Source organism: Narcine bancroftii, chromosome 5, assembly GCF_036971445.1.
Source record: "Narcine bancroftii isolate sNarBan1 chromosome 5, sNarBan1.hap1, whole genome shotgun sequence".
In the NCBI taxonomy this organism is placed as follows: Eukaryota; Metazoa; Chordata; class Chondrichthyes; order Torpediniformes; family Narcinidae; genus Narcine; species Narcine bancroftii.
This window is the reverse complement of record NC_091473.1, coordinates 84,543,713-84,559,722: the sequence shown is the minus strand read 5'-3', so window position 1 is coordinate 84,559,722 and position 16,010 is coordinate 84,543,713. Positions and strand designations below refer to the sequence as shown.

The 16,010-nt window shown below is 40.4% G+C and overlaps 1 protein-coding gene across 23 annotated transcripts in view; it reads right to left on the bottom strand.

The window, feature by feature from the left end:
• Positions 1 to 16,010, bottom strand: part of swt1 (SWT1 RNA endoribonuclease homolog) — a 200,266-nt gene that overhangs the window by 130,149 nt on the left and 54,107 nt on the right. For 22 of the 23 annotated variants that reach the window (XR_011357696.1, XR_011357697.1, XR_011357695.1 and 19 more), the window contains exons 7-10: positions 14,127 to 14,256; positions 13,328 to 13,429; positions 9,975 to 10,034; positions 1,857 to 2,045 (exon numbers count right to left, since the gene is read on the bottom strand). Coding sequence is in view for 20 of the 23 variants with exons in the window: in XM_069938164.1 (XP_069794265.1) it covers positions 1,857 to 2,045; positions 9,975 to 10,034; positions 13,328 to 13,429; positions 14,127 to 14,256 (481 nt within the window). In the remaining 3 variants the exon portion in view is untranslated. The remainder of the gene's footprint in view (positions 1 to 1,856; positions 2,046 to 9,974; positions 10,035 to 13,327; positions 13,430 to 14,126; positions 14,257 to 16,010) is intronic. The other variant, XM_069938156.1, reaches the window with a different exon arrangement.

Genomic DNA, 16,010 nt, shown 5'->3' with positions numbered 1-16,010 from the left:
AAGTTTGAGTATTTAGCATGCAAGTCTATTACAATTCTTGATGGATCAGATTTGTTTATCCATTCAATTACCTTTATTACAAATGGAATTTACAAACAACCATACTTCTGGAATTGTCCTGATTAACCATCTCCTGCTAACAGCTTCAAATAAGATCTGGACATCATTGAACTTGGGGAATTTCCTTCCATACCCTTCTTCCACGACATCTTAACTATTTCAAAAATTGAAGTATTCTCCGATATCTTTTCATTTCCTTAACTCCTTAAAGTGATTGGTGACAATTAGACTATCCACTTTAAGAGGTGCAAACAAGGCTTCAGATCATAGTTAACATCTTAAGTTAATCCCTGTGATTTCTGCAATTGAGTCCTCTAACAAAATGAATAAATGAATAGTTACCACAAGTTAGTTGTTGGAATTGCATTAATGAAGAACATCCAAAAGTTTTTGGTGCCTCCAGCAATGAGTCAAGCCGAGTTAAATCGCAGCTTAGTAACATGGTTTGATTTTCCAGCATGTGTTTTTGTTGGTGAGCAATACCAAAACAAATTCCCTTCATAATCTCAGAATATATTACTCAGTCAACAAATTATATTTTAAAACAAAGTTACTGTTGTAAAAAATGGAACAAGAATACTGTAAGCTGTCATCTAGTTCAGGGTTCTTGACACCATTACAAAATATTTCTAGCAAACTTCTGCCACCTACAGTAACCATCATATATTGTCATTGGGTATGGGGTTAATTCCAGTTCTTTCTCAAGAGTTTCAAATCGATGGAATTAAAACATTTTTCAACATTACTACCCTCTTGAATTCAAAAGTTCATGAAATAAAATGCAATCAATTGATAAAAATACATTTTCAAAAACATCTAAATCAAAAAGTTACTGATTATTTACGGCACCCAAATAAAAACTCATAACTAAGGTAACTATGTTGTGCACTGAAGCATACAAAATAATTATCTCTCAGATTTATCTTAAAGTGCAATAAAACTGGCTTTTCATTTTCATCAAGCAATCAAATCAGCCTTGCCCAATCGCTGGGCCAAGTTGTCATAGACTTAAGAATCTGCAATTGATAAATTCAAACAATTAAAATATATAACTCATAAAAACATTGCATTAATTGTTTTAAAATTAAACATTTTAAATCAAAATAATTCAAACCATTAACTTCCTATCTACCAATTTTTGCTTAAAAATCTGGTGGTTTACTTTGTCTTTGCCCACACTTTATTATGGCCAATTGGAACATAACCAATGCCTGCGGATCAACATACTGTAATAATAAATGCTTCAACTTCGAAACAAAAGGACAAAAATTAACAGAAAATTAATTTTACATAAAATGTGAGAGCAGTGACACAAATCGTGAATAGGACAGTGATGGTATAATAAGAATATACAGTTAACCCCACCCCCAGTACCCAGCACCTATGGGGGTTGGTGGATGCCAGATAAGTGAATTTGCTGATTGCTTGAGTTTTTGTGTTGCGTGGATTGGCGAATTGACCACCAGGGAATGCCAATTTTAAACTTTCGTATTTTTTACCAATTCATTTTCTGGAATTTTTTTGCCAGTTGCTTGAGGGTGCTGGGTACTTGAATTCTAGACAATAGGAATTTTACTGTGTAGCAAAATTAAGATAAGGAAAAAGACACATTTTCTTTAAATGTAGCTTTACTTTATTATTTTCAGTAATTGAGTAAACTGGTTCCTAGTAAACAGCAATGTAAAGTTAAAACATTACAATTCTTTCTAATTCACTGACCCAGAGATAATTATCAGTGCCTGGATCAGAAATAGAAGGCCTCTGAATAGCTATAATGATAATACTACGTTACTTACAGAATTTTTGAGCAGCTTGTTGCATGGACTGACCCCATACACGTGGATGCCGACTTTTGATACAAGAATAAACAAACTGTACAGCAAGTATAGCTTTGTAATTGACACTTCCAGGGATCTTTCCATTTTTTAAGGAATCAAGTTCCTGTAGAACTATCCATGGGATAACCATAATTGGGAAACCTACACCTGTAATTAATAAAATATAATTATAAAGTGACCCATACACAGTTAGCATTTATGCTGTAAATAATCCTTAATAATTTAAAGTCCGTGACCAAAAGGTTGAAAGAATAAATGCGAGCAGCATTTTTACCAGAGGTGGGGAAACTAATCCAAATTTATCCAGTCCACAACCCAATGCGTTCGCCCGATCACCCTCAGCTGCTCCAACATACACCATTCGCCACACTAAACTGTCAACCGTTGAAATCGGTGGCATCGGAATCTGCGCGTGTAGATTAAACATCCCTCAGCAAAGGAAATACTTTGTGGCTATATAAATGCCTCCCGAACAGCAAAATGACTGTGTTCATATGGAATGTTCACTGAAGTCTCTCCACATCATTATAACCAAAAATCACTTTTTTCCCCTGTCACTCCCAGGAACATGCTTACCCTCAAGATGGGTCTGCTCTTGGTCCCAGGCCACTCATTCACCGGTGAATGTGGAACCAGGCGACCAACGTCACAAACCTTTCGGAGTAACCCTGAAGAGCCCTCCCCCTCCCCTGAGCCACTGCCACACCCACCCCCTTCTTCCCTGAACCATCCCCTTTTCCTGCTCCTGAGCCACCTCCTCTCCCCTGAGACGTTCCCTCTCTCCCTGTTCCCTTGAGCTGCCCTTTTCTCCAGTCCTTTGAGCCGTTCCCTCCCCTTGCTCCCCTGAGCCTTTCCCTCCCCTTGCTCCCCTGAGCCTTTCCCTCCCCTTGCTCCCCTGAGCCTTTCCCTCCCCTTGCTCCCCTGAGCCTTTCCCTCCCCTTGCTCCCCTGAGCCTTTCCCTCTCCTTGCTCCCCTGAGCCGTTCCCTCTCCTTGCTGCCCTGAGCCGTTCTCTCCTTGCTCCCCTGAGCCTTTCCCTCCCCTTGCTCCCCTGAGCCGTTCTCTCTCCTTGCTCCCCTGAGCCTTTCCCTCCCCTTGCTCCCCTGAGCCTTTCCCTCCCCTTGCTCCCCTGAGCCTTTCCCTCCCCTTGCTCCCCTGAGCCTTTCCCTCCCCTTGCTCCCCTGAGCCTTTCCCTCCCCTTGCTCCCCTGAGCCTTTCCCTCCCCTTGCTCCCCTGAGCCTTTCCCTCCCCTTGCTCCCCTGAGCCTTTCCCTCCCCTTGCTCCCCTGAGCCTTTCCCTCCCCTTGCTCCCCTGAGCCTTTCCCTCCCCTTGCTCCCCTGAGCCTTTCCCTCTCCTTGCTCCCCTGAGCCGTTCCCTCTCCTTGCTGCCCTGAGCCGTTCTCTCCTTGCTCCCCTGAGCCTTTCCCTCCCCTTGCTCCCCTGAGCCGTTCTCTCTCCTTGCTCCCCTGAGCCTTTCCCTCCCCTTGCTCCCCTGAGCCTTTCCCTCCCCTTGCTCCCGAGCCTTTCCCTCCCCTTGCTCCCCTGCGCCTTTCCCTCCCCTTGCTCCCCTGCGCCTTTCCCTCCCCTTGCTCCCCTGCGCCTTTCCCTCCCCTTGCTCCCCTGAGCCTTTCCCTCCCCTTGCTCCCCTGAGCCTTTCCCTCCCCTTGCTCCCCTGAGCCTTTCCCTCCCCTTGCTCCCCTGAGCCTTTCCCTCCCCTTGCTCCCCTGAGCCTTTCCCTCCCCTTGCTCCCCTGAGCCTTTCCCTCCCCTTGCTCCCCTGAGCCTTTCCCTCTCCTTGCTCCCCTGAGCCGTTCCCTCTCCTTGCTGCCCTGAGCCGTTCTCTCCTTGCTCCCCTGAGCCTTTCCCTCCCCTTGCTCCCCTGAGCCGTTCTCTCTCCTTGCTCCCCTGAGCCGTTCTCTCTCCTTGCTCCCCTGAGCCGTTCCCTCTCCTTGCTGCCCTGAGCCGTTCCCTCTCCTTGCTGCCCTGAGCCGTTCCCTCTCCTTGCTCCCCTGAGCCGTTCACTCTCCTTGCTCCCCTGAGCCGTTCCCTCTCCCTGAGTTGTCCCCTCCTCCGTGCTCCCCGAGCCACCCTCCCTCTCCCCACTGCTTAGAAGGTCGCCTGCCCCTGGTCTATTCCATACATAGAGACTTATAACAATCATCATTGTACAAGGAAGAAAATAATTAACAAGTATTATTCCATAAACTCCTGACTATCAGATCTTTATCTCCCTACATTAGCAGATAGATAATCGATTTAATATGTTGCAGCTCTTTCACTGGAGTAACTGCTCTCAAATCTCAAAAAATTATACAAAGTTTTCAGGTTAGTTTTGAACAAAAATAAAATTAAGAATATTTAAGACCTCTTAGACACACAACTTCAACCACTGGTAAGTGTCAAGACCATCACGGAGAGAGGAGAAAAGTCGGAGACCTGAGAGTGTCGGAACCAGACTTTATGCAAATAACTTTAAAAATGGACAATTTAAACATTAAACAGAATGGTGATTAGTGGGAGTGAGAGCAAGGGGCAATAACAAATAAAAAGAAGAGAAACTCAAGAGGACCAGCCAGTGTAGGAGTGGGACTTGGAGGCTTTGGCAAGGAGGCACAGATGAGGAGCAAGTAAGGCTTTTGCAGTGGTTATATAAAGTCAGGGGGTGGGAGTGCATCTGTGAAAAGTTAGATTAAAAAATTAGATTTATTGGTTCAGGGGCTAAATAAAATTCAGGGGACCCTGAGTAGGTTAACAAACAGAGTGGCAAACATGGAAGATAAAGTGGAGGAAAACTCTGACAGAGTCAAGGCAATGGAGACAGAGCTGAAAGCATGGGCTAAGGATAGGGAGAAGATGTGGCTAAAAATAGACTCACTGGAAAGCTATAGTAGAAGGAACAATGTTAAATTTGTTGGGTTAAAGGAGGATATAGAAGGGAGGGATATGATTACCTTCCTTCAAGACTTGATTCCGAAGACATTGGACAGAGGATAATATAGAAATAGAAAGAGTGGGTCCTGGCCAAAAGCTATGCTCTATCTTGATAAAAGCTTTTAAGGTTCCAGGATAGGGAAAGAATTGTGTGCAGCAGCATTTGGTGCAAGGGAAGCCCATTGGAGATTAACGGGCAAAAGATATTTTTTTATCCGGACATCAGTGCATAATTATTAAAAAGGAGGAAAGAGTTTATTCAGTAAAAAGGACACTCAGGCAGACAGGATAGGCACTTTCTCTTCGCCGTCCAGTGACACTGAAAGTAATGATGCCGGGGGTGGCGGGGAGGGACGAGGAATGGAATTCTTCACAGATCTTAGGGAGGCCCAGGAATATGCCAACAAACTGCTGGGTCGAAAAGTGAACATTAAAGGATTTAAATGAAGAGAGGATGTTATAGATATTGAGCTATTGGAAAGAAGAACATATAGTCAATATATAAGCAATATACATGATTAATACTTGTCTGAAAACTGAAATGTGATAACTAAGTATGATAGATTCGTAAATTGGGATAAAATATGTAAAACAAAATGTGAATGTCAGAGATGAAAAGATTTGGTAGTTAAGGGTTGAATAGTTATGTTAAAATGTATTTGTTAAATGCGTAGGTTGAAGTTTATAAGATAATCAGGAAGGGTTATTGGTTCTCTATGTGTATAAGTTTGTTAGAGAAATAGGATTATCTGGGAGGGCTCTGGGGTGGGGGAGTGGAAGAGGGAGAGGATGATGGGTATGTCAGGTATTATCCATAAGATAGAGGGAGATGGCGTCAATATTTTGGGTGTCAGAGCTAGAGAATGGGGGAAGGGGAGGAAGAAGGAGTGGTTTAGGAGAAGAGGATTGGATAGTGGGAGAGATAGTAAGGTGATAGGGGTTTATTTTTGTGTAAGGTGTTGTGTCTGTGTCGTTGTCATTGATGCTTTTGCAGGGTATGCTGTCGACTCGACGTGCTGGTCGGGAGGGTCAAGGACAAAGGATTGGATGGGAGAGAGCATAATGTTATCTCCGAGGCAATGATTAATACAATTAAATATTTGAGTTTTAATGTTAATAGGGCAGGGAAGAGGAAGAGAGTCTTGGCATTGTGGATATAGCCCTTCTACAAGAGACACACCTTACAGAAAGAGAGCATCAGAAATTAAAAAGAGGATGGGTGGGCCAGATAATCTCCTCCTCCTTTAATTCTAAGGCAAGGGGAGTAAGGATTTTGATAGGGAAAAATGTTCCAGTGAGGGTGGAGAATGTGGTGAAGGATAAAAGAAGATATGTAATGGTACACTGTCAGATATATTCGGAACCCTGGACCGTATTGAATATATATACCCCAAATTTTGATGATGAAAAATTTATATAAGATGTATTTTTGAAATTGGGGGGAGGGTAAAGAAAACATCCTGATTGGAGGGGACTTCAATTTTTGTCTAGATCCAGTTTTGGACAAATCAACAAAAAGAGTAACAAGGCTCAAGGCAGCCTTTATGAAAGAACTAAGTTTAATAGATGCATGGAGAAGGCAGCATCCAAGGGAGGGATTATTCCTTCTACTCGAAGCAACACGATTCCTATACCAGGCTAGATTTATTTTTGGCATCAGCCCAATTAGAGGGAAGGATCGTGGAAATCAAGTACACAGCAAGACTTTTGTCAGATCACTCCCCCCGACACCTACGATTATAATGCCGGATAAGCAGGAGACAGTGTATAAGTGGCACATTAACCCATTGCTGTTGAAAAAACTGGAGTTTTGTAGCTTTATTAGAACTCAAATAAACATGTTCTGCTAGACTAACTGTACGTCTACTGCTGATAAATTTCTTATTTGAGACACTTTAAAGCCATATTTGACAAGTCAAATAATTGGATATACTAAAACAATTAAGAGAGAATATTTGAGTGAGGTGGAACAATTGGAACAGAAGATTACTGGACTAGAAAAGGATTTTCAAAGAATGGGTTCGGAGGAAAAATATAAAAAATTATCAAATAAGAAGCTCAGGTATAATACACTTCAAACCTATAGAATAGAGAAGACCATTTTAAGGTCGAGGCAGAAATATTATGAGCTAGGGGAAAGGGCCTATAAAGTTCTCTCCTGACAGCTGAGGGCAGAACAGGCTTCAAGAACAATTAATGTGATACAAACGAGGAATGACAGGATTTCATACAAGCCAAAGGACATTAATGATACTTTCAGGCAGTTTTATGAACAGTCAAGGGGGAGAAAAATTAGGAAAAATAGACGATATCCTGTCAAAATTGGAACTGCCAAATTTAGGTCCAGAAGAGCAAGAGGGGCTGAATGCCCCATTTACAACAGAAGAGATAGAGGAAGGATTAGGTGTACTGCAAACTGGGAAGTCTCTAGGGGAGGACTGGATCCTACAGGTAAATTAAGGATTTTTTGATCCCCCACTTTATGGAGGTTGTGGATCAGTCGATGGAGACCCATACTCTTCCAGAATATTTTTCAATGGCAACTATTACGGTGATTCCCAAAAAGGACAGGGACCCACTAAAACCATCTTTTTATAGACCCATCTTGTTACTAAATGTGGACTACAAGATTCTTGTCAAAGCCCTAACAAATAGATTGGCAAAATATTTGCCAAAATTAATATTGATTAAGCAGGCTTTGTGCAGAAGCAACAGGCTAAAGAGTTGAGCACGATTCACTTGGCACATTCAAGGGGCGATCCAAGTGTAGCTGTGGCCCTGGATGCGGAGAAAGCATTTGACAAATTAATGTGGGACTTTTTATTCAAAGTGCTGAAGAAAATGAGATTGGGACCAACTTTAATAAATTGGATTAGGGTGCTATATCATGCACACAAGGCTAAAGTTGTGACCAATGGGCAAGTATCTTCAGCCTTCTCACTGAGTGGGTCAGGAAGAATACAAAATCAATCTGTTTGCTGATGATGTGCTGATTTATCTGAACAAACCTGTTGGTCAGGCTTCATTCCATGCTGGAAGATTATGGGAAGATCTCTGGGGACAGAAGTAATTGGGATAAGAGCAAAATTATGCCACTCACAAAGGGGGACTACAGTGAATTGAAAAAGTCAATTGAGATGGCCACAAACGGGGATCAAGTACCTGGGGGTAAAATTAGACAACAATTTATCAACAAATTTGTACAACCTTAATTATGTCCCATTGCTCAAAAAAATTGAGGACTTAAATAGGTGGATGACCTTGCCTATCACATTGATAGGCAAGGTCAATTGTGTAAAATTTAACGTGTTGCTGAGGCTTCAATACTTCTTCCAGACTTTGCCCGCAGTGTTGCCCCAGAGATTTCTTCAAAACCTCAACACAGGTAAAGAAGCTTCCTTTGGAACAAAAAGGTAGCCAGGGGTCCATGCAGAATTTAACATGGGACAGTAGTCTGGGTGGATTAAAGTTTCCAGATTTCAAAATATATTATTGGGTAGGCCAGTCGATGTGGATCACCTCGCTCTTTGACGGGCGAAGTATACCATCCTGGGCACAAATTGGTCTGCACATGGTAGGAAAGTAGCAGGAGAATTTATTTATAAATGGGATGCCAAATTGTTATCTGGCAAGAATGACAACCCCTTGCTAAAACATACACTATATGCGTGGAACAAAATTAACCAATGTATTGGCCAGAAGGTGGGGTTGTCACCAAAAGCCCCCTTACTCAGAATAATTTAATACCATTGACTATTGATATCAAGATCCTGAACATCTGCTGCCAAAAGGAGATCAGGTGTATCGACGACTGTTATGAGTGGGGGCAGTTCATGTCATTTGAGCAGTCAAGAATTAAATAGGATTTGTCAAACAGGACACACTTTTGCTACTTTCAGTCAAGATCTTTCTTGAGGGGAAAATTGGGTCCAACCATGGCCCTACCGGAGTGCAGTGACATGGAGACTCTGATTCGAAAAGGGAACACAAAAAAGTTTACTTTGGCAATGTATTCCCTGGAAGACCCGAAACTGGGGGCTTCATAGGTCAAGGCAGAAATGGGAGTCAGACGTAGGTGTAACAACAGATTAACAGTGCTGGTCGGACCTGTGTCATGATCGCATGACCACAATAATTAACTCATGATATACACTGGTACAGTATAACTTTCTTCACTAACTATACCTCATGTTGCTGAAATTTAATAAAGGTAAACCAGAAATTTCAGATCAGTTTCAGGTGTGGCATAGAGACAGGAACCTTTGTGCACTCAACCTGATCATGCTCCAAGGTGAGGCCCTTTTGGGTAGAGCTAGGCCAAGCCCTAGAGAAAATCATAGATAAAGAGTTTCCACAGGACCCAGAGTTATTCCTGTTGGGAAACATCATGGACACAAGGCTTATAATGAAGCTGTCCAAATTTCAAATCCATTTTGTGTTGATCGCTCTGGCCATGGCCAAGAAGTGCATAGCGTTTACCTGGAAGTCAGATTCTCATCTGGGCATTGTGCTTTCGAATATGGAAATACAGAGCTGTGTTTCCTTGGAGAAAGTTACTTATAATCTAAGGAAAAAATATGAAACTTTTCTTAAAATCTGACAACAATACCTGCGTAGCATAGGTGCAAGGATATAGTGCGGTCCCCTGTACTTCGCTATCTGCCACCTCCCCCAGCCCCCTCATCTTTCCTCTCCTGGAGGGTGGATAGGGGGGGTCCATTCCAATCAGGCTAAGTTGAGATGAACGTAAGAGACCTGAAGGACGGGTGTTGAGCTCTGACAGACCCTGTGGTCAATGTGTTTTTCTTTTCTTTTTTAACTTGTTATTTGTCCATGGTCAGTGATGTCTTTTTTTATGCTAAATAAGCATTTTTGCTTTTCATGCAAGTTTATTTTATTTTTTTAATGGTTAATGTGTTCTTTTTTTGTTATTTTGTGTTGTTGGGGTGGAGGGGGGTGGGGTGGGGAAGTAGGAGTGGGAATAAAACCTGACTCAGTAGAAGAAATGTAAATATACTTGATGAACGTGACTGTTGTACTGTGAATTATTGGAAGTGTCTGAGTTTGGAAAAATCATAAATAAAATATTCAAAAAAAGTTTGCTTTAAGACTTTGGTACTCCATGCACGCGGGCAAAAATCCGACTTACATCCATTCTGAGATACGACCGATCCTTCAGTCCCAATTACGGTCTTAAGTCGAGGACTATCTGTATATAAAGTGGAAAAGGATAGCTCAAGTGAAAGTTGGTCCCTTGAAAGATGAGAAGGGTGAATTGATATTGGATAATGAGGAAATGGTTGAGGTTTTGAATAACTATTTAGTGTTGATCTTCATGATGGGAAGACACGTCTATGCCAAAGACAGATGTTATGGATGTGATGGGAGGTGAGGACCTGGACGTAATAGCTATCACTAGAGGTCATACTCGGAAAACTTGAGGATCTAAAGATAGACAAATCCCTGGTCCTGTTGGAATGCATCCCAGAGTGCTGAAATTGCATAAATTATGGTTGAGGATTTGTTGATAATTTACCAAAATTCTCTGGACTCTGGATTGGAAGACTACGAATGTCACACCACTATTCAAAAAAGTGATGTAGGCAAAAGGCAGGGAAATATAGGCCAGTTAGTTTAACAACTGTAGTTGTGAAAATGCTTGAAACTATCATTAAAGAATTGATAGAGACATCTGGAACAAAATGGATCCTTCAGACAGTCACAGCATAGATTCAGCAAAGGCAGGTCCAATTTGACAAATTTGCTGGAGTTCTTTGAGGATAGAAAGAACACAATAGACAGAAGGTAGCAGGAGGACATCATTTACCTGGATTTCCATAAGGCAGTCGATAAGTTAGCATATAAAAGACTAACAGATAAGGATGCAGGGAGTTGGGGGTGATATATTAGAATGGATAGAGGATTGGTTAACCAATAGAAAGCAGAGAGTTGGGGTACAGGGGCGTTTTTCTGGTTGGCAATCAGTGGGATGCTACAGGGATCAGTGCTGGGCTCACAACTGTTCACAATATAAACGATCTGGAAGAGGGGAGATAATGTAGTTTAACTAATAGCCCTTTTACACAGAGATCCCACTCAATTGGCATGTGAACAACCTGTATTTAAAGCCAGGTTGAGTCATTCACACTGAACCAAGAAAAGCTAGGTTGAAATACATAGGCTCTGATACTACCTCTTAGTGGGTAATACATTGGATGAAAATGACCATCCCAACCCGCGTTCGTTGCGTTCACACAGGTAAGTGAAGCAGTTAAAATGCAGCTAATTCCCATCTTTTAACAGCTGTGTAAAGGGGGTACGTGTTTTTTTTTTAAATATTTTATTTTTGATTTTCCAAAATGTCACGAAATTAAGTGGAAAGGCAAATTCTGAAGATGATACGGTGAGCCTCAAGAGAGATATAGATAGCTTAAGTGAGTGGGGAAAGGTCTGGCAGATGGAGTACATTTTTGGCAAATGCAAGGTTATCCACACTAGAAAAGAAAATAGAAAATCAGAATATTATTTAAATAGCAAGTGAATGCATCATGTTGCCATGCAGAAGGACTTGGGTGTGCTTGTGGATGAATTGCAAAAGGTTGGTTTGCAGGTGCAGCCAGCTCTCATTAAGGCAAATGGATTGTTGGCCTTCATTGCTGGAGGTACTGAATTTAAGACCAGGGAGGGTATGCTACAACTGTACAGAGTATTGGTGAGACTGCATCTGGAGTACTGCATGCAGCTCTTGTCTTCTTACTTGAGGAAGGAAGTACAGGTTTTGGAGGCAGTGCAGAGATGTACCAGGTTGATTCCAGAGATGAGGGAGTTGGCTTACGAAGAGAGATTGAGTCGCCTGGAACTGTACTTGCCGGAATTGAAGAGAATGGGAGAAGATCTTATAGAAACATTTAAAATTAAAATAATTTAGACATACAGCATGGTAACAGGCCATTTTTGGACCACCCAATTAATCTACACACTCCCCCCCCCCCCCTCGCATGGTGGGAGGAAACAGGAGCCCCCAGGGAAAACCCAGGCAGACACAGGGAGAATGCCTTACAGACAGCGTGGGATTCCAACACAGGTCCTGATCATTGGCACGTTAAAGGTGTTGCACTAATTGCTATGCCAGTAGTGCTGCATGGAATTAAAGCGGAATTCAAAATTGATTTGGTGGTAGAAACCAGAGGAAGGTTGTGATTCAAATTGTGACCAGTGGAATATCACAGGGATTGGTGCTGGGTGATCTGCTGTTGTCATCTACAGTATATAATGATTTGGAAAACAATGTAGTGAATGTGGTTCATAAATTTGTGGATGACACTAAAATTGGTGTTATTGTGGACATGAAGAACGTTATCTGAAATTACAACAGAATCAAGATTGACTGGGAAAGTAGGCCAAAGACTGGCAAATGGAATTTAACTCAGACAGATACAAGAAATTGCACAGTGAATGGAACAGTCCTGGAGATTGTTGACGATCAGATTTAAGAGTGTAGGAGCATAGTTCCCTGAAAATAAATACACAGGGTAGACAAGCTAATGCTTGCCTTCACTGGCAAGGGAATTGACCGCAAAAGTAGGGGCATCACATTACACTTATACAAAGCATTGGTGAGGCCATACTTGGAGTATTGTGTGCAGTTTGAATCACTCAGCTCTAGGAAAGATAGAACAATGGAAAAGGTGCTTGATGTTACCTAGTCTGGTAGGTTTGAATAATAAGGAGAGGCTGGATAGGCTGTAATATTTTTCCCTGGAGTGCAGGAGTTTGAGAGGGACCTTGTGGAGGTTTCAAGCATCACAAGAGCATAGATAAGGTGAATGTTACTGAGAGTGGGGAGTTTAAAAACTAGAGGCCAAAGGTTTAAGCTGAGAAGAAAAAGATTTGAAAGAAACCAAAAGGGCAACTTCCCCAGAAAGGGATGAGTATATAGAATGAGCTTCCAGAGGAAGCTGTACAATTACAACGTTTGATAGACACTTAGGCAGGTACAAGCATTTGAGCAAAATGCCAGCCAATACGATTAACACAGGAAGGCAAGTTGGCATTTCAGCTGAAGGCTGTGTCTCTGTACTGTATAACTTTATGCCTAATTAATCTGTACAATATAACTCTATGCCATTGACTACTTTAATCACAAAACACAAATTGATGACCTACATAATTATATTCAAATATACAAATTTTTCTCTAAATATTTGAATTAAAAAGGTTAAAACATTTAAATGTGGAAAATATAATGCAAAGTTGGATCAAAACACAAAAGATCTCTCATTGAATGAAAATTAAAATATTTGATTTTCAAATTGGATTACCATCTTTAATCAAAGAACGCTATAGACTGTGAATGTCTTATAAAAAATATCAGACCCAATTGATTTTTTAACTCCACAGTTCCATAACCCTAACAAAAGCTCTTTTCTTTTCCCTAGCTCTAAAATAATTGACATCAGGTTTATTTTTAAACATTTTTTTAATGAACTTGTATTCACTAACCTGATACTCCATGATCCTTTAAATTTATTATAATGTTAAGGTGATTGATAAAAATGTTGGTATCCAGCACAAGGAGTATATCAGGTTGGGAAATGACTTGGGCTAGACAATCAGAAATATGATTTAAAAAGAAAAAATTAGATTGCATCTCTGAATCAATAGTAAATTACAATAGTTGCAGCATAAACAAAATATTTCAGCTTCTATTTTGCTTTTCTTTATATTCTCCAAAATCATTTGAGGAAATTTTGAGCATTACTGCCCTGCAAACAGTCAGGGTGGAATTTAGACCCAATTCAAGGAGAACTCTTATCAGACACAAGCCGTGGTAACTAAAGTAATCTTAGCACAAATGCAACTAAAAGTTCCCTTCATTACCTCAGGAGCCTCTAATTTGAAACAAGGTCATTTTCAATCAGATCAATAATTAACACTGGAGAAATAAAATAATGACTAGAAACTAGGATTAAGTGAACCAATAGTAAAATCAGATAATCTGGTGGAGATCATTTCTTGAAAACTCCTCCATTCATCCAATTATTCAGAACAACTCAGCCAATAAAAAATTTTATCTAGGAAAACAAATCGCAAAAGTGATTTTCTGCTGCTTTTAACACAGTGAAACTCAACACCTGTACATTCTTAAAGTACAACAATATGATCAGCAATTTAGTATGAAGCTGTCTTTTATTTTGAGGGCTAAAAGGATTTTTAGAAAACATCATTAATATCAACATATTTGAGAAAGTGGTGCATAAGAATAAAAAGGAAAAAAAAATGCCAAAGAAATAGAACTTACATAAAATTGACGTTTTTACTTCCTGTGGAGGGTCAATCTCCATGCTGGTCAGTTCTCCATAACTCTGTCCCAGTTCCACCTCTAAAACCTTTTCATACCGAGCTGCTTGCAGCTCTTCTGCTATCTCCATCTTCAAAGGGGGGAAAAAACAAATTTTTGGGGGGGGGGGGTTGCAAGTAAATCAAAGCTAAAATTCGCATGAAAATAGTGTGTGTGGTCCTTTGATAGAAATTGAATTAAAATTTAATTCACTTAAAAATTATTCACTTATTGAATTTACTTAAAAAATAAATTGATATACAATATTACAATTATAACAATTCTAGGGCCTAAAGCTACATCCTCCCATTTAAGTCTATCAAACAAACCAAGATGAGAAAGTACAAATTAGTTGATAGGCGTTAAATTTTCCCCTGCGCGATCACACTGGACAATGAAGATTTTGCTTCTTGAACATTTTTGGATCTATTTTATGGATTTTGGGCTGCTGATCACAAAAATCACCGTAACATTTTGCTATCACATACCGTTTTTTTATAAGATACAACCTATTTTTGTGATTCCTGTTATATTTTCAGTGATGCTTTAAGCACACAAAACATGAAGTACATTATGTCATTGAAAATTTATTTTCTGCATTCTCACTTGGACTTCTTCACTATTGTCAGTGACGAACATGATAAAAGGTTTCACCAGGACATTGCAACCATGGAAAAGCAGTAACTGGGCAACTGGAATCCATCAATGCTGGCCAACTATTCTTAGACAGTGACACGTTATGTACGCATCAGCAGCGATAAAAATTAGTCCAGATGGTGTTATAATTAAATATTTTTAATCATTAAATTAATACAACACCTAATCTATAGAATTTATCTAAATTTAACTAAATTTATATACAATTATCTAACTTAAACTCTAACTATGCGTGTTCAAGCCACTACAGCTCAAGGCTCAATTCTCAGAAGGCAGTTCAAAGTTCAGTTTCAGAAATTCAGTGATGACATGTGGGCTTGAAATTGATGTGACACACAGGCTTGAGGATGAAGTTAGCGGTTCCTGAAGTGGGTGAAAGAGACTGGAGATGACAGAATGTTGATTACTCATGACACCCTTCAAAGAAATGTCCTTTTTAGATGAGTGCCTTCTTCTGCAGTTAGAACCCTTTTCGTGGGTCAGTCGAGTAGATTGAACTATTTCTCCTGCAACTTTAAAATCCTTTTCGTGGGTCAGTCAAGTAGAGTTCAGTATTTATTCTGCAACTCTAAAATCCTTTCCGTGGGTCAGTTGAAATTGTATCTCATCACTCTAAGCAAAAGGAGAAAAATCTGACATTCTGTCTATAACCACACAATGAGGCCATTCACACAAAGGAGGTTGAAGAACTGTTTACTCTTGTGCTGCTTCCTCAAAATGGCCTCCTGAACAAACCATGCCCTGGCACATGGTCTTTGCACTCGACTTCTCCAGGGCTTTGTTGATTCTGCAAATATATCCAGTAAAAGGAACATGCCATCTTCAAAGCCTGCTGCTAGGTCACAGTCACTTTCCAAAACCAGAAAGGTTTGTTAAATTTGTTCTCTTAAAGGGACAATCCTACACAAATAAAATGAACTGAAAAATGGCAGAACTTCACACACAAGAGGTATCAGAGGTTAAGTACAAATAAACACCATTATGTGATTAAAAATTCTCAATTCAAATAAAGTTAATTTAATATTTCTCAAACTTCCTATGTAATACAGCAAATCTAAAATTATGTTTGTGCTCAGCTTGAAGAATTCTATCATAATCCTCCATTTTCTTTTCAAGAAGCAAATCTTTTGGAAAAAAAAATGTTGTCCAGTGTAATTAATAGGGAAAAGAAAACATTTCTTTCCAGAA